The 26,146-nt window shown below is 43.2% G+C and overlaps 1 protein-coding gene across 1 annotated transcript in view; it reads left to right on the top strand.

Moving 5' to 3' along the window:
- Positions 1 to 26,146, top strand: part of LOC132117981 (contactin-4-like) — a 101,450-nt gene that overhangs the window by 32,243 nt on the left and 43,061 nt on the right. The window contains exons 4-6 of the mRNA XM_059527421.1: positions 17,198 to 17,293; positions 25,721 to 25,924; positions 26,023 to 26,125. Of these exons, the coding sequence (XP_059383404.1) occupies positions 17,198 to 17,293; positions 25,721 to 25,924; positions 26,023 to 26,125 (403 nt within the window). The remainder of the gene's footprint in view (positions 1 to 17,197; positions 17,294 to 25,720; positions 25,925 to 26,022; positions 26,126 to 26,146) is intronic.

Below are 26,146 nucleotides of genomic sequence, written 5' to 3'. Positions count from 1 at the left end.
AAGGTCTAAAGCTTCTCCAGGGTGCAGATATAAATTCTAGTTGTTTCAAAATATTGTTTGCAAGTCTAACCTTCAGAATTACTCCAAGATTTAAAATAAAATAAAATAGGATTTACTTAAATTTACTTTACTTTAAATTAACTTCAATTTCACAAATTTTACAAATAAAACAATGCCTGTAAAACAATACTCTGTTTTGTTCACACTGAGAAAAAAATATAATAATATAAGTAATAAAAGAAGTTTTACTCAGAAATTGGTAATAAACTTCGCATAAAAATAACAGATAGCATACTGAATTCCATCTGAAATTTTTAAGTAAAAAGACTGAAACAGTATTTTCCTTTAAAATGTACATTTTTTGTGTGTATGGTTGTGTGTGTTTATTTGTTTTATTTATTTTTCATTATGTTCATATAATGTGTTGATCCCTAAAAATAATTATTTAAATTAATATTTTTTTTATTTATTATAATTATAATTATTATTATTTTCAATTTGTTTAGACAAAATTGTATTTTTTTTATATTGTCCATTCCTCTGTTATTAGCCATAACATGAAAATAATTATTTTAATATCGGTACATCTTCAGTTAGCTAAACTGTTTCACAAACAGTAGTGCAGTAAATGTGATGCCTACATAATAATCAAATGAGATACTTCTCCTGCTTTATATTTTCCAGTATGCCTAGGGCAGTGCTGGTATAATCTGAAGATTATGGCTCCTAACAATGGACTCCAATGGCCAAGTACTATGTTCCCAAATTTGCTTATTTTATCGTAGGTAGTAATTAGTTATTATATTGAGTTATTATATTCAGTTAAAACTTCTCAGGCCATGTCCACACATATACAGGTATTTTAATCAACTGAGTTTTTCCTTCTTCCGTTTTTATTTTTATTTTATTTTCAGTTCACACGAAAAAGAAAAAGCAAGCTATAAAGCACTGTCAGGATAAGCAAGACCAGTATAAAGCCACCTTTACAAATACCATCTCACTTACCAATTTTTTAATTTTGTGGTCATCTGTTCCGTGACAGAAGATCAAACCTAGAGAAGATTTCGGCAGCATGGATCCACAGCTGCCAAACCCACTCACCCAGAGCCTGATTAATGCAAAGGCAAACTAGGCACGTGCCTAGGGCCCGATTGGCGGGATGGGGCCCAGACTGAGGCACAAAAAAAATAATAATAATAATAATAAAAATAAAATAAAAAATAAAATAAAATAAAATGTACAAATGTCCTACATACAATTTATTTCAATATTTATTAATTAACTAAAAATAGCGACGATGTTTATCTTAAACATAGACTGTTACATTACGTCACATTAACGCCAGCGCATGACTGTATTTATATGGAGGCGCCAGCCAGTTAAGTACGAGGAGACGTCAGCGGCGGTTAGAGGTCAGAGCGGGACAACAAAGCTAGCAGGCAGGTGTGTTTTGAGTAGGCTAACATTCAAGATGCTTTCGGGTGCGGCAAAACGTAAAAAGAAAAAAAATGAAGAGGAACAAAAGAAGAGACAGCGGGGGGCTTTACAGAAGTTTCTGTCGGGCAGCCGTCCGACAGCTGTGAACCTGCTCGAGTCAGCAGAGCCAGAGGCCGAGCCAGTCCCGGAGACACGGCCCGAAGACGCGGTGGAAGATGCGGCGGGAAATGCGGCAGTGAATAGACAGTGAATTAGAGTTTCTTTATAATTTTGGCATTTTGTACATATATAAGGAATATTGCTAGACATATGATTGAGTTTTTCAGGTGTTATATAAACCCTTGCAGAGGTGGGTAGAGTACCCAAAAACTGTACTCAAGTAAAAGTACTTCTAGAAATATTTACTCAAGTAAAAGTAAAAGTACTAGTCTTGAATAGTTACTTGAGTAAGAGTAAAAGAGTATCGGATAAAAAATCTACTCAAGTAGTTAGTTACTAGTTACTTTGGGTCATATATACTGAGCCTATTTTTATTTAGATATATAGATAAAATGTATGTAATGTATGTGTGCGTGTATAAATGTATATATTTCATCAGCCTTTACTCCAATTTATGTTATTTATTATAAAACCCTGTCTGTTTACTTAAGTAACAGATATAGGTGTCATGCCATAACATATTTTTAATACGACTGACTTTATATTAAATGTGAGTTTAACATTGAAAGTTAATGTGATATAAATATTGCTACTAATCTTTCATTGTTCAGAAAGAGAGCAAATAACATTTACATTATTAAAGATCATTTTCACTGACGGTCTAGATTTCAATCACTCTCGGAAACTTCCATTAAAATCACTGAACCTGTTAACACTGTGAAATCAATATCTTAATTAAAGATTCGTACACACATCTGCACTTTGTTGTTCCTGCGAGAGAATTCGCCAGAAAGAGGTCTCCAGTCAGTGAGCGAGTGTAGGAAGCGCCAGCATTTTAGCGATGACTCATCTGAACGCCTCTGATTGGCCAATGCTTTAATAAGCTCAAAAGAATCATGTGTGATTTGTTATAATGCGCAGCGCTGTATAAACGCATCTATCTCTGGCTAAGCGCCAGCAAGCAATCACAGATCTGAATTTAGCAGCTGATAATATGACTCGCTGAACGTACTTGCACCAGTGTGATTGTATTAAAATTAATAAAATCTTAATCGGCTATTTTTTGTCTTTTGGAAGCTGCATTCAACTTGACTCCCCTCTGTTATAAGCCACACACGTACAACAAACTAATGTCACAGTGGTATCGTGTACTGTAATCGAATGTAGCCCAAGTTATTACCTGTTAAACAGTAGACAGCACACGCGGTGTTCATCTAATAAGGATCTCCATCGCTAGCAAACAATAACCTTTGCAGATTTCAATTCAGTGCAGTTCCAGCCACGTTTTCAACGCTCTTTCTGTTCTTAAACGTTACAACTCCGAGTGAACCACTTCAGACGCTCAGCGCGCGCGGCAGGGAACTGAACGACTCATTCAAACTGATTCATGAACCAATTCACTCGTTTGCCAATTGGTTTGATCAAGCCTTTGAACAGAATTGACTCAAAAGAATGAATCATTCGCGAATGGGCATCGCTCATTGCCCAGAGAAAAGTAGACGGCGCGTTTGGAATAAACTGATGCATTTATTGCATTAAGATAAAGTAACGAGAGGAGCGTCGCCCACAGTAACGAAGTAAAAGTACAGATTTTTCCCCAAAAATTTACTCAAGTAAGAGTATAAAGTACCCATCTTTAAATATACTCCGAAAAGTATTCGTTACCCCAAAAAATTACTCAAGTAAATGTAACGAAGTAAATGTAACTCGTTACTACCCACCTCTGAACCCTTGTCAACCATTTATACTGTAATAATTTAAACCGCGTGTTTATGATTTGTTTTTGCGCCTTTAAACATGCTTCAGTCCATTCAAATTCCTCTATTTCTTCTTGAATGTCTTTCCTCCATGCGTTTAATTTGTCTACAGCAGACTCTTTAGAGTTAGACATTATTAAATTATAATATTTTGACAATTTGCCCTTTTCACCTCTTTTTTAATTATTTCCTCAATTAATGACAGTTTGGGAATGTACATAATATCTGTAGACCTGGAAGACATAAAACTTTTAAGCTGTGAATATTAAAAAAAAAAAATGTTTTGAGGGAATCTGGTGTTTATCACACAATTCTTGAAATGTAAGAAGTATTCCATCCATATACAAGTCTTTTATAGTCTGAATACCTTTAGTTTTCCATAGTTTAAATCCTCCATCCTTATATTTATTATTATTTATTGTTAGACAGTTTCTAAATGGTCTTGATGAATGTGAAGGGGTCATGTTTGCCTTCTTGTTCTTAATTACAACATTTATAAATGTTGTAAGCTATTGCATTTTGCAGAAAATCTTAATTACAACATTTATAAATGTTGTAAGCTATTGTATTTTGCAGAAAATCTTAATTACAACATTTATAAATGTTGTAAGCTATTGTATTTTGCAGGAAATCTTAATTACAACATTTATAAATGTTGTAAGCTATTGCATTTTTCAGTAAATCTTAATCAAATGTGTTGATTAAATGTAAACAGAGCAAATAAGATAAACTTATTTGCTCTGTTTACATAGTTTACTGACACCTATTGGTTATTTACTGGTACTACTGCCTTAACAATGACACTCCCAATGGATGAGGATAATTTAATAGCATTTAATAGAGCCGTGTAATGATGTATAAATAATGAATATCAAAAAATAATCTGATAGACTGTTTAATATACAACACAATCAATTTGTAACCAAAGACTAGGCTATTTAAAATGTGAATGAACTTTTACTAGTAACTTTGGTAAGTTTCAGATTTCAATTCATAAATAACATCGATGGAGGGGGGCCCAAAAAATGCAGCCTGCCTAGTGTCATACATTTATTTAATCCGGCCCTGCACTCACCCTTGAGTACTTTGTTCAAGCTGTTAACGCTGCACTTGCATCTCTCACTACTGTGGCTTTTTGTTGCAGTGTTCTCTGTTTTTTTAAATGCAGTCCCCCGAGCCTTCTCCACCGAGCAATCAAAGATCACCTTCATGATTACACTCCTGACTGGATGTGCTTGATCTGCAGTCCCTCTGGAATGCCAACCATCCTGTAACACAAACACTTAACGCTTTCACAAGTCATTTTAAGGAGGTCTTCGTCCAAGCTTTGTCGGAACAGTCTGTTCAGGATTGAATATTCCAGCTTTGTCAAGGAGGAAGATCATTGTGGAATATTCTGTTAATTTTCGCACTCTAATGACCTCGAGTGGTTGGAATAAGACCACTCTCCTCACTGCTTTCCTGCAAGGATTGATTCCTCGCATCCACCAACAGATGGTGATCTATGATGACACTGTGGAACTCGAGACCTTCATCTCAAAGGCTATTCGTAAATCCCGAAATCTCACAACCTGTGAAGTAGAAATGCCACTCTCTCCATTGCCTTCAGTCTCAGCTACAACACCAGAGCCAATACAGCTCGACGCAAGAAAAAACTCTGGCCTCTGTCTTTTTTATTCTGGGGTGAGCGGCCACCTTCTTCATACCCGTCCCATCTGTCGCCCTGCCCAGTGGTGAGTACCATCCACTTGAACCCTCAAATCAGTGCTCTATCTCGTATGACCATACAGTTCTCCTTACACTTCTATTTCAGCGCAAGCCCTCATCTACACTGGATCCTCAGGGAATTCATCTCAGTAAACATGATGGATTGTCTTCAATTAAAATGGAAAAGTCACTCCCAAAAAATTGCTGGTTCAAAACAAGGTTAGGTACTGCTCCCCTAACATCATGCTCCATGTCGGGTGCCTGTCCTCTCATTTTTGGTGCTGGAGCAGTCCACTGCGGATGTGGTCCTGGGATGCCCGTGGCTCACCCAACATTCTCCTCACTTGGCTTGGAAGAGCAATGAGGTCCTACGGTGGAGTGAATGCTGTTTCCATCACTGCCTGTCCCAAAATTTTCCATCTACCAGGTCTCAGATCCATATTTGTTTTACCAGTGTAGAGAGCCCCAAGCCAAAACTTGCATACCTCCAAAACTCTAAAACCGGGTATTCCAAGACATCTTCAGTAAGCGGGCCACCTCCAAGTTACCACCGCATAGGCCATGGAACTGTGCAATCAACCTACTGCCTGGAGCTGAACTCCTGAAAGCTAAAGTGTATCCACTGTCCATCCTGGAGCAAGTTGCTATGGAGGAATATATCAAGGAGGCTTTCCGTCAGTCCTTCCACCTCGCCAGCTGTGAAAAGGATGGGGGCTTATGACCAGGCACTGGCTAAAGGACCCTGAATTCACAGATGGTCAAGTTTCCATATCCATTACCTCTAGTTCTGGCTGTCCTCGAGGAACTTCCTGGAGCTTACATCTTCTCCTGACTGGACCTGCAATGTGCACACAACCTCATTCAAATCTGCCCTGGAGATGAATGGAAGACACACATCTACTGGCCACTATGAGTATTGGGTGATGAATGAGATGTTTTGGGAGTTTCTCCACTGATTCATTGTCTACATTGACATCCTCATCTACTCACAGGACCTGGCCGAGCATCACCATCATGTGGAGCTGGTCCTTCAAAAACTGAGAGAATACCACCTATACCTCAATTTGGAGAAAAGTTCCACCGGACTACTATCCAGTCCCTGGGTATGTCATCTCCCCTCAACGAGTACAGATGGACAACAAGTTCAAAGTCATTTGTTACTGGCCCTTACCTTCATCAGTGAAAGAATTAAATTGCTTTCAAGGTTTTGTCAACTTCTATCGCGGTTTCATCCAATCCTTCACCATGATCACTGCAACACTCACCTCTATGTTCCACAATAGACCATAGACTCTCTCCTGGCCTCCAGAGGCCCAAATAAGCTCTGACCAGCTGCGAGAAGCTTTTTGCAATGCTCCCACCCTGATTACCCTCGATCCTCAGAAGCTGTTCATCGTAAAGGTTGACGCATCAACCGTAGGTGTCAGAGCCGTGCCGTCTCAATATAGCAGAGAGCCACCTAAGTTACATCCCTGTGCATAATTTTCCCGCAAGCTATCCCTGGCGGAACAAAACTATGTCATTGGAAACCATGAGTTGTTGCACTGGAGGAGTGGAGACAATACCTGGAGGGAGCCATCCATCCTTTCCAGCTCATTACTAACCAGCGCTATCTAGAGTGCTTACAAGATACTAAACCTATGAATCCTCAACAGGCCCATTGGGCGTTCTTCTTCCCTCGCTTTAATTTACAGTCACCTACCAATCTGGGACCCAGAATTCCCATGCTGATGCTCTTTCCCGTCTTCACCAACCCTTGCAAGACCACACAGCTCCAGAAACCATTCTCCCTCTAGCCCTGATCTTAAGTCCCATTGAATTAATTAAGATAAAGGCTCTGCCGGATTTGCTTCACCATAGCAGCTGACATAATTAAAGAATAATGCCAACATTAGCTGATATAGTCTACTCTGTCTACATTATGCATTTAAGACTCAATTAATATTTAGTTATTATTTGAAAAACATTTACTCACCAAGATTATGTAAGGACTACGTGTTTTTGTGGAGGAAAATGATTGAAGTACAAGTCTCGCGGGCCGCACGCACATTACGTCACCAATACAAACCAACCTGATTTATAATATTATAGCCTAAATATTATGATATCTAATCAATTAGATTTGTTGAAATAAATAAATAATTCTACTACACCTGATTCTGTCGCTGTCTTTATATTCTTTATTGATGGATTGCACAGGTTCGATTGGCAATGGGCTTCTTCACACAGCCTGAACATGTGCAATTGTGCTTTTGAAGACTACTGACCACGTGCACCTGTCCGCGCGGTCATCTGCTCAGAGCCTCGGCTCTCCGATGGCGATTTTTACGTCACGCCTACCTAGCGGTCCGTAGCGCACTCGCGGACGCAGAAAGTATAAGAGGCTTTAAGATGCAGTCTGTAAGACGCACACGGGAGTATGACTTGACGCGCAACATTGCAGAAAATGTGCTTTCACAAATGTAGCCTGTGTTGATCCAAATATGGAAAGCACTTTTGAATTTAATAATATGAGGTTCTCTCCAGAGATGTTTTGCCACATTTCTTCATTTAAGGATGATTGCTGCGTAGTATATGGTGTTTCCATTTGCTTGAACTTCTTCAAGTGAGTTGCATAAGTTTTGTGTGTGTGTGTGTGTGTGTGTCTGTGTCTGTGTGTTCAGCATATGGTGGGCCACATTTGAATTCGTGACGGCACGGGTTGAGAACCACCGCTTTAAGCACTGAATTAATTTAAGGCAGATAAGAGGGTGACATCTAGTGGAGAAGATTTGTAATTAGATTAACGCTAATCTTGCGTTCAATGTCTTCGGAAATAAATATGGAAAAAAATTGATTCTTGGCCTTTGAGAATCGATTTTGAATCGACCACATTTCAAAAAACGATTAATCGAAAAATCTATTTTTTTTTACCCAGCCCTAATCTACATCATCTGAGTCTGCTTCTGCCACAGCGAGTGAAGTGGCACCTGAGGCTTCTCAGGACACAGAAACGCCTATTGCATCACAGGATTGTAGCGGTGAGATTTCCACGACACAGATTGGCATAATGCCCAATGATTTGTCTGCAATTGATGAACCGCCTTCACAACCAGTGATGACCGCATTTCCTTACACTGAGTTTGCCGGAAAAAGAATCATTGCTTTTCCCCAAAATGGTACAATGAGTTCACATGGGTTGAATATAGTTCAACAAATAATGCTGTGTTTTGCAAAGCATGTCGGCATTTTCCCGATCCATGCGCAGAAAAAGCATTCATCTGCGATGGATTCACAAACTGGAAACACCTCCAATGTCATGTATCAGACACCAAGCCAGCAAATCTCATTCCCTTTCCGTTTGTAAATATGAGGGATATAAAGCCACCCGTAAAACCCATGGCACTGTTTTAAACCAGCTCTTTCGGGATGACCGCACGTTTGTGGAGCAAAACCGCGAACACGTAAAAGTTGTCACTGACATTGTTATGTTCTGCGCAAAACAAGGCATTGCTTTACGTGGCCACAAGGAAAATGAAGAGGCCTTAAATAAGGACAATTTTTTGGAACTGTTTAGCTTAATTGCCAAGCATGACACAAACGTGCAAAATCGTCTCAAGGAGATACCAAAAAACGCCAGACTATTGAGTGCAGAAATTCAGAACGAGTTACTTGAATGTGCAGCCTCGCTACTTCTACGAAAGATCAAGTCTGAGTTGCATGAGACGCCATACACCTACTACGCAATTATGGCGGATGAATGCAAGGACATTTCAAAACCCGAGCTTGTGGCTGTGTGTGTAAGATATGTTCATCCAGGCAAAGTTAAGGAGAGAGCGGTTGGATTCGTTGAAACGGGAGATATGAGTGCTAATGGAATTTCTGCTAAGATTTTGCAAGTAATTGAGCCATTACAGTTGGATCCATCTCTTTGCATTGGCTTTGGCTTTGATGGGGCTTCTGTTATGTCATGTAAGGGTGGGGTGCACTTGATTCTAAAGCGTTCTTTTCCAAATGCCTTGTACGTGCATTGCAACTCGCACATGCTGAATTTAGTTCTCTGCACCGCAACGAAGGTATCTAGCCATGTCGATACTTTTTTTGATACTGTGAACTCTTTGAACACTTTCATGACTGGTGTGCACAGGCATGCCCGTTTTTTAGAGATCCAGAAGGAGCTTTATCCTCACAGAAGGTGTCTTGAACTTGAACGATCTACAGATACAAGGTGGAGCTCGAAATCTGGCTCCATCTGCAAAGTACTGACGTTGTTTGATGTAATTTTAGAAACACTGGCGGAGTTCTCCGAAACAAGTGGCCAAATGAAACTAGAAGCTGATTAAAAAAAATTGTATTTCTGTTGGTGACATTTGGGAAATTATTTTACAGAAGGGGGGTTTACAGAGCAGCACAATATCAGTTACCGACTGCCTATCGCTGATAAAAAAATCTAAGGGACATGTATATACAGTTCAGAGAAAATGTGCAAAATGATTTCGACAAAGTTTTAAAGTTTACTGATGAACTGATGGAAAAGAATTCCATTTCCAACTCGGATGTCACCAGCACCAGAGTAAGAAAGCTACCGGCTCGACTGAAAGAGTCATTCCCTACATCCGATCCGCAGCACTGGCCTGTGTCTGTGTACTATTGATTTAATACATTTCCAGAATTACACTTAAATATGCTTTACATTTTTGCTAATTAGTTTTATATTAAACATAATTTGAATGTTGAAGTAGTATGTTGGTACACTTAACCTCTTGTTTTTTTTTTCAAATTCATTGTTATGGTATTATTATGGAGATGCTAGAAAAAGCATTTTCCATCACCCTTTTTTTCTTTTACAAGTGACAAATTCATTACTGTAGATACAATACAGTATTCAGTGTCTGCAGCTTCACAAGGGCTTATGGTGTTTACTTTGCTGAGAGCAATGAATAGAACTCAATGTATAGTTAATAACCAAGAAGCCCATTAAAAGCAGTGGAGTGAGTCTTTCTCTTGATGAATGCTTTATATGTACAGTATCCAAAGAGCAGATGATTTTATTGCATATGTATAGCAGAGAGTTGTCGGTTTATTTATTTTGGCCTCACAGACATGTCTTGTAAGGACTCTATATTGAGATGATGTGAACTGAAAAATTTGTTGACTGAACATTCTGGAAGAAAACTTTTCTTGATGTGGGTAGTCCGGTGGAACTTGTGTGCGGAGCACAAAAAAGTACCCCTCACTTACAGAGGGATAGCAAGTGCTACCGAAAACAAATATTCTGTGATGAAGTAATCCATATGAAAACAACGCAATGTCCGTTTTTCACGTCTCCCTTCATTATCTCTAATGCGCCCACGTGCTGAAAGCGCTTTTGAGATTATAAAGTTTCACTGAAGCGCGCGGCTTGAATACACCCATAATTGTTAAAATGATTTCTAAAGGCTTGTGTGGCTGGAGTAATGATGAAAAAAATTCAGCTTTAAAAGTCACCTTTGATTGTTCCTAATAAACTGTTTAACTGCACTCGCAAGTGAATATTAAATTATGTTGTGGGATAATTAAATATATTTGAAATAAACTACAAACATAATATATGCAATATATACAATTATTTTGTCCTCACATTCTTTCTTGTAACTCTTCCTTCTCAGTCACAAGCCTGACTGAAAGGCTCATTATGCAGCTCATTATGTGGGCCTTTGTCTTCTCAGGTGTAAATCACAATGATATTCATGATAGTTGATGCCTACTCGCATATGACTTTTACAAACAAAAAGTGTCTTTGAAAATTTAAATCAATATATTGTTTTCTGTAAGTGAGTAAACAAGATGATTTTCACATAATTTAGAAAGAAAAATTCTAGGCTACAAGCTCCAGTTCTGAAAAGTCCCGTGAACCAATGTTCTGTATGTGTTTTATGGCCTTATTCAAGTGATTTAACTTTTTAGTTTTTCACTAACCACGCATAACATTTTTTTTCTCAAAAACACAATCTCGTACATACATGCTGCTCACATATTATTATAGACCAGTTTGTGCTGATTACAGTGATATTAGACTTTAGCCATTTAGATTTTTATAAGCAACTGAAAAACGCACAAATGTCAGGGCATGATAAAACTTCTCCAGGCCGAGGCAGAACGGAGAATGCATTCCTGGGGTTCGCAAATGGATCTCTCAGCGGGGTTGGAGACGGGTCCGAGGGCTCTTTCTCCTCCCTTACCTGGGAGATCCATTGCTCAAACTCCGGTGTCGGAAGCCCGCCCTGCGGCTTCTTCCGCCCGGGGGGAGAGCTCATTGCTTCGTTGATCTAGCTCCGAGGAGTTAGATGTAACGGGCAGTGAAGGTGACACAATCAGGGGGGGAGAGGATTCGCCATCTCTTTCCCCAGCATATGAGGAGTTGGTTGATGTATTAACACGAGCTGTAGATAAGTTACATATATCTTGGCCATCTGATAAACAGAGCGCTCGTCCTAAAAGCAAATTAGACGAGCGTTTTCTGTCTTCTAAAACATCTCCTACATCACAGGGTCTCCCTTTTTTCCCTGATCTTCACAGTGAGCTGTCTAGATCATGGAATTAGCCATATTCATCACGTCTTTTCAGCCCTCAAGTGCGCATTTATTCTGATATAAGAGGGCTGAAAGAAAATGGTTATGAAGCGATGCCCCGGGCGGGACAGACGCTCGCGAGCTGTCTTTCCCCTGGTTCAGCGTCATCTATTAAGAACCCGACTTTGCCCACGAAGCCTTTAAAGATCACATCTAATTTAGTGGGTAAAGCTTACACAGCAGCAGGTCAGGCTGGAGCTTGCCTTCACTCGATGGCTTTGCTTCAGGCTTATTAGGCTGAGCTGCTGGGGGAGTTAGATAACAGTGAGGGAGTCAGCCGTGACGAAATTCGCGAACTTTGTCGGGCTACGGATTTATCTCTCAGGGCGACTAAAGAAACACCACGTGCTATTGGTAGATCTATGGCTGCTTTGGTTTCTACAGAAAGACACCTTTGGCTTAATCTTTCAGATATTAAAGATAAAGATAGATCTTTTCTTTTAGACGCTCCCATTTCTCATGAAGGTCTGTTTGGTGATGCTGTGAATGAAGTGGTTGAAAGATTTCAAGAAAATAAAAAGCAATCTGAAGCTTTTAAAAGTTTTCTCCCTCGCCGATCTAATCCTGATGCTGCTGGGCGTGCAAGGCAGCCCCAGCCTTCATGCTCCTCATATCGTGTTTTTCAAAAAGAGAGTGTTGCGTCTCGCGCTCCTCCTCAAAAATCATGGGGACCGAGCCAGCACTCACAGCCAAAGCAATCTAAGCAGAAGCCGGATCTGAGGACCGTTCTGCTCGCTAAGAAAGCTTCGGCTCAGAAGAAAAGGTCCTGATGCCAAATGGGTCAGACCTGTGAGGGCAGCCCCAACCGAGACGGTGCAGTGTACACCTCAGTATACGGTGCCCGTCCGGTCTCGGTGATCTCACAGGGCCGTCCTGCCAACCCCGCCACCCTTGGTGCCTCGGGGTGCAGCGGTCTCCAGCGGGTCTCTGGCGCTGTGTCTCTCAGACGCTGCGTCGGGCTCGCTCCCTCTTAGGGGGGTTCAAGAGCAGTTAGCTCGGGTGGTTCCTGCGTTTCGGCTTCAGGTCCCCGCACTAGCTGTTCAAATTACACCAGAGGCCAGCCTCGAGAGGCTGGTTCCCTTAGTAGAATGTCTGACAAAATGGAAAAGTCTGCCGAATATATCTCAATGGGTCCTGCAGATAGTAGAGAAGGGTTACAGAATCAAGTTCGGTTCTCGTCCCCCTCGCTACAACGGGGTGTTGGTCAGAGTAGTGCATCCCGAGCAGGCTCTGGTCATGGAGCAAGAAGTGAAATCTCTTTTAGCGAAAAATGCTATAGAGCAGGTGTATCCTCCCGACAGGGCATCGGGTTTTTACAGCCATTATTTCATTGTTCCAAAAAAGGATGGAGGGCTGCGTCCCATTTTAGATCTTCGTCTGTTGAATCGTACAGTTCATAAATTAAAATTCAAGATGCTGACACTCAAACAGATCGTGACTCAAATCAGATCCGAGGACTGGTTCGTCACGATAGACCTAAAAGATGCGTACTTCCATATCTCCATCCTCCCTCAGCACATGAAGTTCCTAAGGTTTTCTTTCGGGGGCAAAGAATACCACTTTTCTTGGGGTGGTATGGGATTCGGTCACGATGCGAGCCGCTCTTTCGCCCGCTCGTGTAGCCAACATCCTCACAGCCACATCAGAGCTAAAGCTAGGCCAGTCGCGCACTGTAAAACAGTTCGAGAGATTGTTGGGTCTCATGGCAGCAGCGTCCAATGTGATCCCCTTTGGCCTGCTGGGCATGAGACCTTCACAGTGGTGGCTCAGGACCAGAGGGTTCTCCCCGAGGGGGAAACCCACTTCTTACGATCAAGATCACGCGGCGGTGTCTCCGCACCTTGGTCATATGGAGAGAACACTGGTTCCTGTCCCAGGGTCCGGTATTGGGAGCTCTTTGTCATCGGGTTGCCATCTCGACAGATGCTTCCCTTACCGGCTGGGGAGCGGTAATGGAAGGCCGCTCAGCTCAGGGTCTGTGGGAGAGCCATCATCACTCTTGGCACATCAACTGCCTGGAGATGATGGCGGTCTTCAAAGCTTTGAGGCACTTCCTGCCAGACCTGAGGGACCATCATGTGCTGGTCCGCACAGACAATACATCGGTGGTCTCTTACATCAACCGTCAGGGGGGTCTGCGCTCGCGCCCACTCTGCAAATTAGCGCACCAGATCCTCCTGTGGTCCCTGGGGAAATTACGCTCTCTGAGGGCAATGTATATTCCAGGGACTCAGAATATTTGAGCAGACACCCTGTCGAGGCAGGTGCTGAGGTCAGGGGAATGGAGGCTTCACCCCGAGGTGGTGGAGCTCATATGGGGATCTTATGGCCAAGCAGAAGTGGATCTGTTTGCGTCTCAGTACAAGACGCACTGTCCACTATGGTTCTCCCTTACTCATCCAGCCCCCCTGGGGTTGGACGCTACGGTACAGACGTGGCCGAGGCTACGTCTGTACGCCTTTCCCCCTGTTGCTCTGCTCCAAGGAGTTCTGGAGAGAGTCCGCCAGGACGGAGTTAGTCTACTTCTCGTAGCTCCACACTGGCCGAGTCGAATCTGGTTTGCGGACCTGATTCATGTCCTCGACGGTCCTCCCTTGGAGATCCCGATCAGGAAAGACCTTCTATCTCAGGCCGGGGGCACTATATTTCACCCCCGGCCAGAGATTTGGAAGCTTTGGGTGTGGCCTCTGAGGGGGCGCAACTCATAGAGAGTGGTCTCTCAACTGAGGTTGTGGAGACCATTCTTAGCTCCAGAGTTCCAACTACGAGGAAACTTAATAGACTCAAATGGAATGTTTTTTCTTCTTGGTGTTACCAACATCAGTGTGACCCCGTCCACTGCTCTGTTGGCTCAGTTCTTGAGTTTTTACAGGACCGCTTCACTTCTGGTCTATGTCCATCCACCTTAAAAGTTTACGTGGCGGCCATTTCGGCTTTCCACGCCCCAGTGGGTGGTGCATCTCTGGGTCGTGACCCTCTTATCTCTCGTTTCCTTCGTGGCACCTTGAGGCTGAGACCTGCAACTCGTACTAGAGTGCCGGCCTGGGACCTGGCTATAGTTTTAGAAGGCCTTTCTAGGGCTCCTTTTGAACCCCTAGATTCTGTCTCTGAGAAGTTTCTTTCATTTAAGACTACCTTTCTCCTTGCTATTTCGTCCCTAAAAAGAGTCGGAGACCTTCAGGCTCTCTCGGTTTCTCCCACCTGCCTTGAATTTGCACCTGGGATGGTCAAAGCATTTCTCTGCCCTAAGCAGGGATACGTCCCTAAGGTACCGACCGTTGTTCCGAGACCTATTGTTCTGCAGGCTTTCTGTCCTCACCCGTTTGCATCGTCGGACCAGGAAAAGTCTAACCTGTTGTGCCCGGTGCGAGCATTGGACACTTATGTTCATCGGACTTCTTCTTTTCGGAAATCCGATCAGCTGTTTGTTTGTTTCGGGTCACCTAAGATAGGTCTTCCTGCCACTAAACAGACACTTAGTAAGTGGATAGTTGGGGCTATCCTTCTTGCCTATGAGTCTTCTGACCTACTGTGCCCTTTGGGGGTCAGAGCTCATTCTACTAGGAGTATGGCGGCCTCTAGAGCCTTATTATCTGGGGCCTCTCTTCAGGATGTTTGCGATGCGGCAGGCTGGTCCTCGCCACTCACATTCGTCAGGTTTTATAGCCTAGACATGGATGCTACTCCCGGGTCTCAGGTTTTTAATTCTTGAGCCGTTGTTTTTTTCTGGCTGACACTCAGGCACTTGTAATATGGCGGTTTGGGTATTCTCGTTCCCAAAGCGTTATCGACGCATCATCTCTCCCTCGATGGGGAACGTCTCGGTTACGTCTGTAACCTCGGTTCCCCGAGAAGGGAACGAGACGATGCGTCTCCCTGCCATACTTCCTTCGTTCCTGTGATCGACTTGCTTCGGCACTGTCGAAGCTAACACCGGTTGCTCCGGTTGGGGTTTTTATCAATTCCTGGTCGTGACGTCACTCCTGACGCTCACTCTCGCCATTGGACTAGTTGACATGGATGCTTCAGACGCACTCACGCAGAATGCGTTCCCAAAGCGTTATCGACGCATCGTCTCGTTCCCTTCTCGGGGAACCGAGGTTACAGACGTAACCGAGACGTTTTCAATTTTCAGCAAGGTGCAAGTTTCTGCACGTGTTTGTTGTGATTGGAACGACTTTAATGTCAAAGTGTGTGATCTTGATTGGCAGTTTTCCTCTATTCACAATACAAAGTTGGTAAAACTAAATTTTTCGTGCAGTTTATTCCAGCCTTTAGGCATGATGTTTAGGTTGCTTTTTTATCATACAAAGAATGTGAATTCAGAGGCACCTCAGTGGGAAGTCTGTGGGAAGGAAAAAGTGTGGCAAAAAACGCTGCACAACGAGAAGAGGTGACCGGACCCGGAGGAAGATTGTGGAGAAGGACCGATTCCAGACCTTGGGGGACCTGCGGAAGCAGTGGACTGAGTCTGGAGTAGAAACATCCAGAGCCACCGTGCACAGGCGTGTGCAGGAAATGGGCTACAGGTGCCGCATTCCCCAGGTCAAGCCACTTTTGAACCAGAAACAGCGGCAGAAGCGCCTGACCTGGGCTACAGAGAAGCAGCACTGGACTGTTGCTCAGTGGTCCAAAGTACTTTTTTCGGATGAAAGCAAATTTTGCATGTCATTCGGAAACCAAGGTGCCAGAGTCTGGAGGAAGACTGGGGAGAAGGAAATGCCAAAATGCCTGAAGTCCAGTGTCAAGTACCCACAGTCAGTGATGGTCTGGGGTGCCATGTCAGCTGCTGGTGTTGGTCCACTGTGTTTTATCAAGGGTAGGGTCAATGCAGCTAGCTATCAGGAGATTTTGGAGCACTTCATGCTTCCATCTGCTGAAAAGCTTTATGGAGATGAAGATTTCGTTTTTCAGCACGACCTGGCACCTGCTCACAGTGCCAAAACCACTGGTAAAGGGTTTACTGACCATGGTATTACTGTGCTCAATTGGCCTGCCAACTCTCCTGACCTGAACCCCATAGAGAATCTGTGGGATATTGTGAAGAGAAAGTTGAGAGACGCAAGACCCAACACTCTGGATGAGCCTAAGGCCACTATCGAAGCATCCTGGGCCTCCATAACACCTCAACAGTGCCACAGGCTGATTGCCTCCATGCCACGCCGCATTGAAGCAGTCATTTCTGCAAAAGGATTCCCGACCAAGTATTGAGTGCATAACTGAACATAATTATTTGAAGGTTGACTTTTTTTGTATTAAAAATACTTTTCTTTTATTGGTCGGATAAAATATGCTAATTTTTGGGGATAGGAATTTTGGGTTTTCATGAGCTGTATGCCGAAATCATCAGTATTAAAACAATAAAATACCTGAAATATTTCAGTTGGTGTGCAATAATTCTAAAATATATGAAAGTTAAATTTTTATCATTACATTATGGAAAATAATGAACTTTTATCACAATATGCAAATTGTTTTAGAAGGACTTGTATATTACCAATATTGATTATTTCTTTCTTTTCTGTCTGACATTTGTTTTTCTAATAGATCTGGAGGAGTTTAAAACCAAGAGGAGAAGTCCAGTGAGTGTCAGAGAGGGGCAAGGTGTGGTTCTCCTCTGTGGCCCTCCTGCACATATGGGAGGTGAGGCAATTTATTGTCTGTTTGCTGTTTGATAGTTTGATACGTTTTTGACTCTACTAAAACATAAAAATAAAACCCTCTCCAATATTTTGAATTTGGACTCCAATACCTTGTTCTATCACTCTGTGTCAATCCTACATACAGCACCTTTAATGGTCGATGTGATATTGAGATAGAGAAAAAGAGTTGCACATGGCCAATGTATTGATAAAATGTACCACATAGCTCTTCAGAATGCTTAATTCTGATTATTAAGTTATGTGATTTTTCAGTGTAGACTTCACTCTTGAATGACCACTATATTGTAAGTGAAAGAAAGTGACATGACATGTGGCCAAGTATGATGACCCATACTCAGATTTAATGCTCTGCATTTATCCCATCCAAAGTGCACACACTCATTGAAAACACACACTGTGAACACACACCCAGAGCAGTGGGCTTTTTGCTGCAATGCCCAGGGAGCAGTTAGGGGTTTGCTGCCTTGCTCAAGGGCTCCTCACTGCTGATTTAGTGCTGTTAAGTGTCACACTACAGAGCACAAGTTAAATTTTATTCAAGGCAAACTTTTTTTGTAAGAAACCCTAAACCGACTGATTAATATAACTTTTTTACAGTATGTTGTCACTTAGATTGTGGACATTTTTAATGAACAGAACATGTTATACTCAGAAAAGAACTGGGCACTTTCAAAAGGTCCACAGGAAAGGATATTACATGGACTTGCAAAATAAGGGCAACACAGTTTATTTACTGAAATGTGAGACAGCTTATAAGCAGGGGTGGTAAAAGTACTCAAAAGGTATACTCAAGTAAAAGTAGATGTATCTAAATAAAAAATGACTCCAGTAAAAGTAGAAAGTCCTCCATTCAAACATCACTTGAGTAAAAGTACAAAAGTATCTGATTTAAAACATACTTAAGTACCGGAAGTAAAAAGTAAATATTCAAATGAACTGTAATTATCAATAATTAAGCAGATCAGTTGTTTTGGGTGTGATATGCAATGTTTTAATTGAACAAATGATGAGCTCGCCGGACCCCGCCCCCTCGATGTTATCTGAACCCAGCCGCTCGAAACTCAGGATGGACACCGAGCTTATCCGCGTTCTCTCCAGGGCAGTGGATGAGCTGGGTCTGGAATGGTCTCCTCCAGAGGAACCAGCCCGTAGCCGTCTGGATGAATGGTTTCTGCCAGGGCGCCAGCAAGCCCCTCGTCAGCAAACCGGCCCGTTCTTCCCGGAGGTCCACGACGAGCTCACAAAATCGTGGCGTGCCCCCTACTAGGCGCGCTTGCGTACTTCATCTTCATCCTTCCTCACCTCAATTGACGGAGCTGAAGAAAGAGGATACGAGCGATTGCCGCCACTGGACGAGTCTGTGGCTGTGCATCTCTGCCCGCCATCAGCTATTGGATGGAAAGCCAAGGCGCTTCACAGAGGCACAGAAGTCGTCCCAGGTGATGCGACACTTCCTGCCAAAACGTGCTTTATCTGCTGCTGCCAGTCACCCCAGACAGGTGCTGACTCGTCAGCCTCCCAAGCAAACGCCCGCTGCTACCACCGCGGCCCAGCCTGTGAAACCCGAGCCTCGACACTGTTCTCGCTCGGCCACCAGACGGTTTCAGTTACCTAAATGCATGGGACCCCGGCCCAAGATAGTGCTGGACCATGCGCCGCCGCCATCATCCTGATCTACAGGAAGGAAAGAGGAGGTGGCTAAGTCTCACTGCGGCCGGACCACCCCTCAAAACTGCCCCGCGTGTTTTGCCGTCCATCCTGGGACAACGCGTCCTCGATCTTGGAAAAATATGTTGGGCAATGAGAGTTGTCGCGACATTAGTCTGAAGAGACGCGTCGATGACAGCCCACCTTGGTGATTTATGTAAGAGACCACTGTCATGCTGTCTGATCTGACCAGCACATGGTGGCTCCTTAGGTCTGACAGGAAGCTCTGGCAGGCTCGTTGAACTGCAATCATCTCGAGGCAGTTGATGTGAAGCCTGCTCTCCTCTTTTGACCATTGGCCAAAAGCGGGTTTCCCCTCGCACAGCGCGCCCCAACCCTTGTTGGATGCGTCTGTGGAGATCACTTTCCTTCTGCAAACCATACCAAGCGGAGCACCCCGTTCCATCCATTGCATGTTCCTCCAAGGTGTCAGGGCCAAAATGCAGTCCTGACTCACCTTGATATTCAGGTGTCCGTGACACCACGCATGAGGTGGAACACGCGGTTTCAGCCAATATTGGAGGGGGCGCATACGTAGCAGCCCGAGCTCCAGCACCGGTGATGCTGCTGCCATAAGACCCAGCAACTTCTGGAATGTCTTTAGGGGTCGAGAAGCACCTATTTTGGAGGAGGCCGCAAGTCGCTGTAGAGCAGCGGCACGCTCCTTCACCATTGTTGCCCTCATCGTAACTGAGTCTAACACTGTTCCCAGAAACGATATCTGTTGGATGGGGGACAGCGACCTCTTGGCAAAATTCACCCTGAGCCCCAGGCATTCCAGATGGCTGAGGAGCAAAGTTCTGTAACCCAATGCCTCCCCCTCTGACTGAGCTAGAACTAGCCAGTCGTCGAGGTAATTGAGAATGCGGATTCCCTTCTGCCTGAGAGGGAAGAGAGCCGCATCCATGCACTTTGTAAACGTGCGAGGCGCCAAAGACAGCCCAAAAGGAAGGACCTTGAATTGGTAAGCCGCACCCTTGAAGGCAAATCTCAAGAATGGCCTGTGACGGGTGGCTATCTGGATGTGAAAGTAAGCGTCTTTCAGATCCAGCGAAAAGAACCAATCCCCTGAGCGTATTTGTGAGAGGATTTGTTTCAGCGTGATCATTCTGAAGAGCCGTCTCATGAGGGCACGGGCTGCTGGAATGGACCCAGAGCAACTTGGGGTCCCTGAGAGCAGTGCATCTTCCGGGCAAACTGAACAAGGGTGCGGATATGCTGTCAAGAAGTGGAGTCTCCTCAGAAGAGTGGAGGCTCCACCCGCAGACAGTTCAGAATATATGGGAGGTCTTTGGCAAAGCGGAAATAGACCTCTTTGCCTCAAAAGACAACTCTCATTGCCCAACATATTTTTCCAAGATCGAGGACGCGTTGTCCCAGGACTGGCACAAATGTCTTCTTTACGCTTTTCCTCCGGTTTCTCTGATTCCCCAAGTAATCAGGCGAGTCGGAGACCAGAGTTCCAGAGTTCTTCTTGTAGCCCCACTCTGGGAAAATCAGCAGTGGATAGCCGACCTGTCACAAATGCTGACTGTGCTCTGAGACGGGACCTCCTTTCTCAGGCGGAAGGTACGATTTGGTATCAACACCCAGAGAGGTGGTCTCTGCACCTTTGGTCGCTCGATGGGAACCCGCGGGACTCCCTGAGCGTGTGCTAGACACAATTTCACAGGCTAGAGCTCCGTCTACACGATGCCTCTATGCCTCCAAATGGTCTGTGTTCTCCACATGGTGCTCAGACCATGGTGAAAACCTGACCTCCTGTGACGTATCAGTGATACTGTCATTTTTGCAAGAGCTCTTGGAGAAGGGACGATCCCCCTCCACACTCAAGGTCTACATAGCGACTATAGCGGCGTCACACGCCCTTATAGCAGGCCAGTCGGTGGGCAGAAACGACTTAGTCGTCCGATTTATGAGAGGTGCCAGAAGGCTTCATCCGCCTTGCCCTCCCACTGTCCCTTCATGGAACCTGCCCACGGTACTGAGAGCCCTAAAGGGGGCCCCCTTTGAACCGCTACAGTCCATAGGCCTTAAGGCCCTGTCGCTAAAGACCGCTCTGCTGTTGGCACTAGCGTCTGTTAAGCGTGTGGGCGATTTGCAAGCACTCTCGATAAGCCCCAATTGCCTAGAATTCGGGCCTAACGACTCGAAGGTCGTTCTGAAACCAAGGCATGGCTATGTGCCAAAGGTGCTCTCCACACCTTTTAGAGCACAAGTGGTCACTCTCTCTGCATTACAAAACACAGAGGATGATCCAGAGCTGAATCTGCTTTGCCCAGTGAGGGCTCTAAAAGTCTACATAGAGCATTCTGCGCCAATAATGCGATGAGAGCAGCTCTTTATATGCTTTGGAAACCGCACCAGAAGGTTGCCGGTCTCAAAGCAAAGGCTTTCAAAGTGGATTGTTGATGCAATCCAGCTAGCCTACTCTTCTCTGGGCCTGCAAAGCCCAATTAGAGTAAGAGCCCATTCGACGAGAGCAGTTCCTCCTTGGCATTGTCTAGTGGTGTGACTATCGCAGAAATTTGTGCGGCGGCTGGTTGGAACTCGCTGTCCACATTTGCTAGATTTTATAATCTAGACGTCCCGGCACTTCATGCTAGGGTACTTTCTGTGTGAAGGTCACCTTTTTTGTTCCTCATTTGCATGCTCTTGGCCATTCTTTCCCCTTGACTCAAACTCTACTCGTATGCACTCGGTCCCTCTGGTACTGAGGCGATATGAACACGGGATGATCAGGTGTTCATGTTCCTAGTTGCTATTGTCATATCTTGGTTTCACAGATCAAGTATGATTGTGTTGGTCGTCCCCCCTTCTGAGCATGTCGTGATTGAACTGGGTTCCCATATGCGTCTTCGACGCAGTATGAGTGAAGTATTGAAAGGGAACGTACTCGGTTACTAACGTAACCTCGGTTCCCTGAAATAAGGGAACGAGTACTGTGTTCCTTGCCATGCTAAAAGGCTGCACGACTCAGTTGTCGCTTCAGTCGAAGTAACCTGAATTCCTGTGGCAAAGCGGCCAATATATAGCCAGATTCCCCGCCCATTTTTGCGGGCTTTGGCGGGCTTCGCTGCCATAGGTTCGTGCAGCACCACTGCCAAGCCATTGGTTTAGTAACACTGCACGATCCAATGGCAGTGCAGTTTCACTGCGTGGTTGAATAAGGCTTCAGGTCAGGAGAAAAAAGGAGTTTTTCCCATATGCGTCTTCGACGCAGTACTCGTTCCCGTATTTCAGGGAACCGAGCTTACGTTAGTAAGCGAGTACATTTTCTCAGATTCGAGGGGCAAAGTTTTGAATGCTGAAATTTCATTCACCCGTGGCAGGCAAGGAACACATTTCAGCCGATAAGAATCTCCCTTGACTTCAGTGAATTCGAACTTATACTTGAGATATGGCCATGGGTGATTCCTATCGGGAACCTCAGGATCATTGAGGGCAGCAAGAGCTGCACTATCACCTGTTTTAGCGGTCATCTTACACCTCGAACTAACTGCTGTGTGAGCGTATGTTGGCAAAGAACATGCGAGCTCGCGCATTCTTTTTTTCAAAAGAAAACCACGTTTTTAAAAACTTAGTCTTTAATATAGTAGTGGAGTAAGAGTGAAAGTAGATGCAAATAAAACGTACTCAAGTAAAGTACAGATCCCCGAAAAAAATACTTAAGTAAAGTAACAAAGTATTTTTACTTCGTTACTTACCACCACTGCTTATAAGCAGTGTAATTTTCCTATAAGAAAATGTGTTTAAGATGTCAAATGTAGGGTAATGTTTTCAACGCATTAAAAACACACAACACACTTTTAATGTTTAAGTATAAAAGTCACTACAATTAATGTTTTGATGACATATGGGGTTCACTTGGGAGCCCCAATCCCCTCTGTCTTTAAGAAAATGGAATTTTGCTAGTGGATTTTGCATACCTGAGCCACTCCCCATGCATACGGGTATAAATAGGCAATAGGTGCATCCAGTCTTCAGATTTTTTCTTTAGAGCTGAGTGGATGATAGTGCTTGATCTCCACAAAGCCCCTTACTCATCTGACTGGAAGCAGCTGTTCCTGGTTGGCATCAAGGTGCAAACAGCTGTGTCCCTGTCAGCAAAGATTCCCCTGGGCAATTTAACTGATCATCTTTTTGATGCTGTTCTGTCTGTGCTCTCTTGTTCTTTGGTTGACAGTCACGATCACGATCCAACATGCTGAAGCTGCATTCGTAATTGACTCATGCATTCATTCAGAGTGTATGAGCATGGTTTCGATGCGATCTCACCTCTCTCTCTTTTAAGGGAGAGAGGAACCCTCTGTTTCTACCCATCCTGTTTTCCCTGTCACGAGGAGGGGATCACCAGCTAGAGCTCTGGGAGATCTGAAGGGCACAGTAAGAGCTTCTCCACTGGGCACATCCCCACAGACCTCTATCCTCCTGCAGCGAATGTCCAGTGCGGCTCCTGTGTGACCTCCTGACCATGCTGAAATCTTTATTCTCAGCTACTCTGTCACTTCTCATCAACAAACTGACTGAAATGAGAAGTAGTAAGCACATCTGTGCTACATTAGTGTTGTGCTTTACTGTCCCCTGCTGTCTTGATTACTGTGTTTAGTCTTGGGCTGAACACATCAGACCTTATTGCTTTAATGGAGCCAAACCTTTTAAAACTTACTGAAGGCTAAAATCACATGTTTTTTGTGGATCCATCAGAAAAAAAAAAGAAATAACATGAATTATTGGGCAAAGATTAGATATTTTTGTACTGATGGACTAAAGTTTTATTTTTACAGTCTTTTTCTTGTATTAAAAACACTAAATTCTTCAATCTGTCAATTATTTAAAATAGTTTTAAATGTTTCCTCATTACAGTTTTTCTCGATTGGTTTGGCTCATTTCTTGAAACCGAGATGACATTCTCAAAATAACATGGACAAATCTCCAAACCACCTTGCAATTGTTCACAACATTTTTCATTGGTTTTATCAAATTGCAAATGCTTTAGTACATGTCTCAAGTGACTCTGTGCTTTTTTTCAAATGATTATGTACAAGTAGCTACAGTTAGCACAATGAGCCCACATTTAGCACATTTTCCAAATAAATAGATCTTGCTGATCTAAACTGATTAGTTGATTTTTCAGTGAAATGGTTATTCTCTCCAAAACATATCAGCATGGTTTCATTGTGTAAGTCATCATATGCACAATTGTCTGTTCAACTGTCAAAATTAGTCAAAGATATAATACCATGAAAGAATTTCTTGGAACATTTGATAAATTTATGACAGTACTTGACAATCAATCAGCTTGGAGGTGGAGGGTGTATGAGCATCAGGCTCAAGACCAGAGGGCCCTGCTGCATGCAATGGATGCTGCATGTGAGGACATCACAGGGGATCGATGTAGGGGATGGTTGAGACATTCACGCCGTTTCTTCCCTCGCTGCATCGCAAGAGAAAATATCCATTGCGATGTGGATGAGAATTTATGGCCTAACAGAGAGCAGCGCGTCGATGGCCAGGAGGATGAGGATGGTGGCCAGGAAAGAGAGGGTGACAATGGCGACCACTGAAAATATTACTGTACTATAGTTTTGAAACTTTATTTACAGTATGGTAGGCTAGAGTTTTTTTTGTTTTTTTGTTTGTGTTTATAACTGTTCACATTTACAGAATCCTGTATATGTTTTCTTTTCACAGTATGTTCTCTAATGTTAACATTTCTTTGTACGAATAAAAATGTTAACAGTTTCCTTGAGTATGAGTGGTTTATTGGAGGCTGATTTTACTGTAAAATCTTTTAGTTTTATTCATAGTGGTATTCTGTTGCTAGACCTGTGCCTCAGTGACAAAACGTCTAAGCATTTTGACTTGCAGTGCTTAAACAATGCCAAAGGTATAATGCATTTTGGGGGCATTGACTATTTATATGAGAAGGATATTTAGTTTTGACACATGGATAAACTGTTTTGGGAGAGATATGAGCTTTTGCAGGGGATCCATGGTGTTGTGCTAAACCATCCAGGTTATTTTGACAAAAGCACTAAATGAATGCACATGTGCCAAGGCAATTGAGAAGGATCTGTGCTATTTTGACTGTACTGACCTTTTATATGGGAAAGGAATCTGCTTTTGAAGCATGGAAGAAGAGTTTGGGGAAAGATATTTGATTTTGCTAGTGAGCTATAATGTTGAGCAGAACTGTAAGACTGTTTGGCCAAATGACCTTATGGTTTTGAGAATGTCATCTCGGTTTCAAGAAATGAGCCAAACCAATCGAGAAAAACTGTAATATATTGTTGCAATTAAGATAAAAGTTCACTTTTGTTTGGATGGATGGATGAAGGTGGACGAATATATGATGAATAGATGGATGGGTAACTGTAGGATAGATAGATAGATAGATAGATAGATAGATAGATAGATAGATAGATAGATAGATAGATAGATAGATAGATAGATAGATAGATAGATAGATAGATAGATAGATAGATAGATAGATAGATAGATAGATTTATAAAATGGAACCTTTTAGAAAAGAGTTACCAATTTACAAACTATGGAAGCCATGCTCAAGGTTGTGTGGTTCTGTTTACTCACATCACTGGGTTTCTGAAATGGATTAGTATTAAATCACCAAAAAAAATTTTTTAATTCAAAGCATGTGGTACAATACAGCAAGTTTCACCTCTTGTCTTTTCGACAGAGTTGACCTTTTCCTGGATCTTCAATGAATATCCCTCATTCGTGAAGCAAGACATGAGGCGTTTCGTGTCACAGAAAACAGGCAACCTGTACATCACTAAAGTAGAGCCCTCAGACGTGGGAAACTATACCTGTGTTGTGACTAACACTGTGACCCAAAGCAGAGTCCAGGGACCTCCTACATCACTCGTACTCCGCAATGATGGTGATGATCTTACTGTATTGAGCTCATATAAATGACTCATTTGTGGTTTTAAATGTGGGGTTTTAATAGGGAAGAATCACAATTTTTCTGTGTTTCAGGCATTATGGGAGAATATGAACCCAAAATTGAGGTCCAATTTCCAGAAGTTTTGGCTGTTTCCAAAGGGTTGACAGTCAAACTGGAGTGTTTCGCTTTGGGAAAGTAAATATTACAACTGATACT

This window comes from Carassius carassius, chromosome 37, assembly GCF_963082965.1.
Source record: "Carassius carassius chromosome 37, fCarCar2.1, whole genome shotgun sequence".
Classification (NCBI taxonomy): Eukaryota; Metazoa; Chordata; class Actinopteri; order Cypriniformes; family Cyprinidae; genus Carassius; species Carassius carassius.
This window is presented reverse-complemented; position numbering and strand designations above follow the sequence as displayed.